We start from the raw sequence: 3,026 nt of genomic DNA, 5'->3' as shown, positions 1-3,026 counted from the left end.
TGCGGGATTTAAACACTTTCATCAGGATAGAAACCACAAGAAAGGTGGGGGTGTTCTGTTGTACGTTAAAAACAATGTTTACGCTTGTGTTTTAGAGAAAGTGAAACAAGATGCATACGATAGTTTGTGGGTTGAGTTAACCCAATCAAATGGACAAAAAATTAATATAGGTGTAATATATAGGCCAAAGACATTATCATTAGCAGACGACAAACAGTTATTTCAAGAACTGTCTAGTTTCTGCAACCGGGATTTATTGATAATGGGTGATTTCAATTTTACTGACATTGATTGGATGACCCTTGAACATGGCCATATAGGTAGTCGCTTGATCGATTTTCTTGGTGACAATTACTTAATCCAGCATGTAAAAGATCCCACAAGATATAGAAACTTACTCGATCTATTGATCACTAGCCGCGAAAGCATGGTAACTGATGTAGAAGTCGGTGAATCTATTGCAAATAGCTATCACAACTTAGTTAGATTCAAACTCCTAAATTTTTTTAGAATAGATACTTGTGTTTCTAAAATACCCGATTTCAGTAAAGCTCAGTTCATAGGACTACGTCAGGAGCTTCAGCTTACAGATTGGGAGGCAAAATTAAACGAAAGACCTGTAGATCAGATGTGGGAAATATTTCAAAATACGCTCACTAAGATGATTCAAACTTACATTCCTTTTAAGGACAGACGTCCCCCAAATCAGTGTCGCCCAAAGTGGCTCGACAAAGAAACTGAAAAAAGTATTGCTAAAAAGAGACAGGCTTATAAAAAATATAAGTACTCGGGTGCATCTAATGACTATGAAAGTTATGTATCAATACAGAGAGATTTAAAAAAGACAATAAGAAAAAGAAAACAATACGAAATGAACATCGCTGATAAATCCAAAGAGAATCCCAAAGAATTCTATAGTTACATTAGAGATAAAAAGGTTGTTAGAAATCACATTGGTCCACTATTATCTGCTGACGGTCAGCTTCAATATTCAAATGAAGGAATGTGTAATATCTTAAACAATTATTTTAGCTCGGTATTCGTAAACGAAACACCTCAAAGTGAACTCCAAACTGAAACCTGTGAAAAGTCTAGGGTAAACTTACTCACTACGGTAAATATAACAAAGGAAAAAATTAAATGGTGTATAGATAAACTCAAAGTTAATAAAACACCAGGGCCTGAGGGTTGGCATCCAAGAATCTTAAAGGAAATTAAAGATGAGATTGTTGTTCCATTAGAAATTATTTTCAAGAAATCCATCATATCCGGAGATGTCCCAAGAGAATGGAAGCTAGCTAACGTTACTCCCATATTCAGAAAAGGTGACAAAAAGAAACCAAATAACTATAGGCCTATAAGTTTGACTTCAATCGTAGGAAAAATAATGGAAACTATCATCAGAGATGCTTTCGAACATCATTTAGAAAGTAACCATTTGATGAATGATAGCCAGCATGGTTTCAGACGGAAACATTCTTGCGTGACTAACTTATTCGAATTCTACAACACAGTTATATCGAATTATGGCAAAAGAAACAATATAGATTTAATATATCTAGACATTGCAAAAGCTTTTGATACCGTCCCACACAAAAGACTACTTACTAAATTAGTTTTACACGGAATAAGTGGTAGCCTATTAAGTTGGACTAGTAATTGGTTGAATGGTCGAAAACAGAGATGGAAAAATGTTACAAGTGGAGTTCCTCAGTTATATGTCAATTTATTATCATTTACTATTTACCTGTTTATTTGTTATTCAACTATACCTATGCATTTATTTATGTATTTTATTTGTTATTTACATTATTATAGTTTTTATTTATTATTAATATGATTTTTTTTTTTTTGGCATCCGACCTATATATGGATCAAAAGGTCTCCTGTCGGCATGCTCCGCCTTTGTAATCCTTAGAGAAATCAAATACAAAATACACACAAGAACGTGCAACTCTTTCTCACAGGATACTTTAATTGAAAGTTCCACGAAGAGCATGATTGGTTGCTCCGTCTCGTGCAACTGGGCACATGACGTTTAGTCATTGGATTTGAAAAGTAGTTTTCGGAAAATGTGTCTTTATTGAACATTTGCAATAAACAGCTCCAATTACAAGGAGTAACAAGAATGAGAGACGAGTTCATCTATCAGTGGTAGGGCACTGGGTGAGGTGGGAGTGGTTAGCGGTGTTCGGGAGCCATGCAGAAGCGCTCTCCCAGACACCTGATGCAGCACTTGTCGGCGGCTCCGCAGTTGCCGTCGTAGGAGCAGGTGACGGGGGTTCCGAGGGCCCTGATGGACGAGCAGTAGAGATGCAGGTAGGGACAGAACCCGGGCTTGACTGTCAACAGAAAAGAAAGGTTATCAGACAGAATCAAAGATTTACGTACATTTCATGTTACGGACCATATCAACCTCACCATATTTTTCCTATACGTGTTCATTCTGGGTGTGATACTCACACTCAATTGGTCCTGCGGCTGTGTTGCTTTCTCCGGGGGGGATGTGGGGTAGAGGCTTATATGCGGAGGCCACCAGGACAATGGTGCACATCACGATGGTGGAGTACATCATCTGATGTGAGAAATAGCTTCATAAGACATGTTGAAAAAATTATATATACGAGATAATACATATTCGTATCCACAGTGTCACCCAGTGCTGTGATGACAGTGTGTGTGTGTGTGTGTGTGTGTGTGTGTGTGTGTGTGTGTGTGTGTGTGTGTGTGTGTGTGTGTGTGTGTGTGTGTGTGTGTGTGTGTGCTTGTGCGTTTGTGTGTATGTGTGCGTGCTTGTGCATTTCTATGTATTTGTGTGCTTGTGCGTTTGTGTGCTTGTGCGTTTGTGTGTGTGTGTGTGTGTGTGTGTGTGTGTGTGTGTGTGTGTGTGTGTGTGTGTGTGTGTGTGTGTGTGTGTGTGCTTGTGCGTTTGTGTGTGTCTGTTTGTGCGTTTGTGTGTGTGTGCTTGTGCGTTTGTGTGTGCGCTTGTGCGTTTGTGTGTGTGTGTGCTTGTGTGTTTGTGTGTG

The 3,026-nt window shown here is 38.6% G+C and overlaps 1 protein-coding gene across 1 annotated transcript in view; it reads right to left on the bottom strand.

The window, feature by feature from the left end:
• Window positions 1–2,075: 2,075 nt before the first annotated feature.
• Window positions 2,076–3,026, bottom strand: part of LOC143029585 (uncharacterized) — an 8,440-nt gene continuing 7,489 nt past the window's right edge. Inside the window, exons 4-5 of the mRNA XM_076192285.1 lie at window positions 2,464–2,575; window positions 2,076–2,342 (exon numbers count right to left, since the gene is read on the bottom strand). Coding sequence (XP_076048400.1) covers window positions 2,182–2,342; window positions 2,464–2,575 — 273 coding nt within the window. The 3' untranslated portion in view covers window positions 2,076–2,181. The remainder of the gene's footprint in view (window positions 2,343–2,463; window positions 2,576–3,026) is intronic.

Source organism: Oratosquilla oratoria, chromosome 1 (genome assembly GCF_046742065.1).
Source record: "Oratosquilla oratoria isolate Oo_2021 chromosome 1, ASM4674206v1, whole genome shotgun sequence".
Classification (NCBI taxonomy): Eukaryota; Metazoa; Arthropoda; class Malacostraca; order Stomatopoda; family Squillidae; genus Oratosquilla; species Oratosquilla oratoria.
The sequence above is the reverse complement of the archived record's forward strand: the minus strand, read 5'-3'. Positions and strand labels throughout refer to the sequence as shown.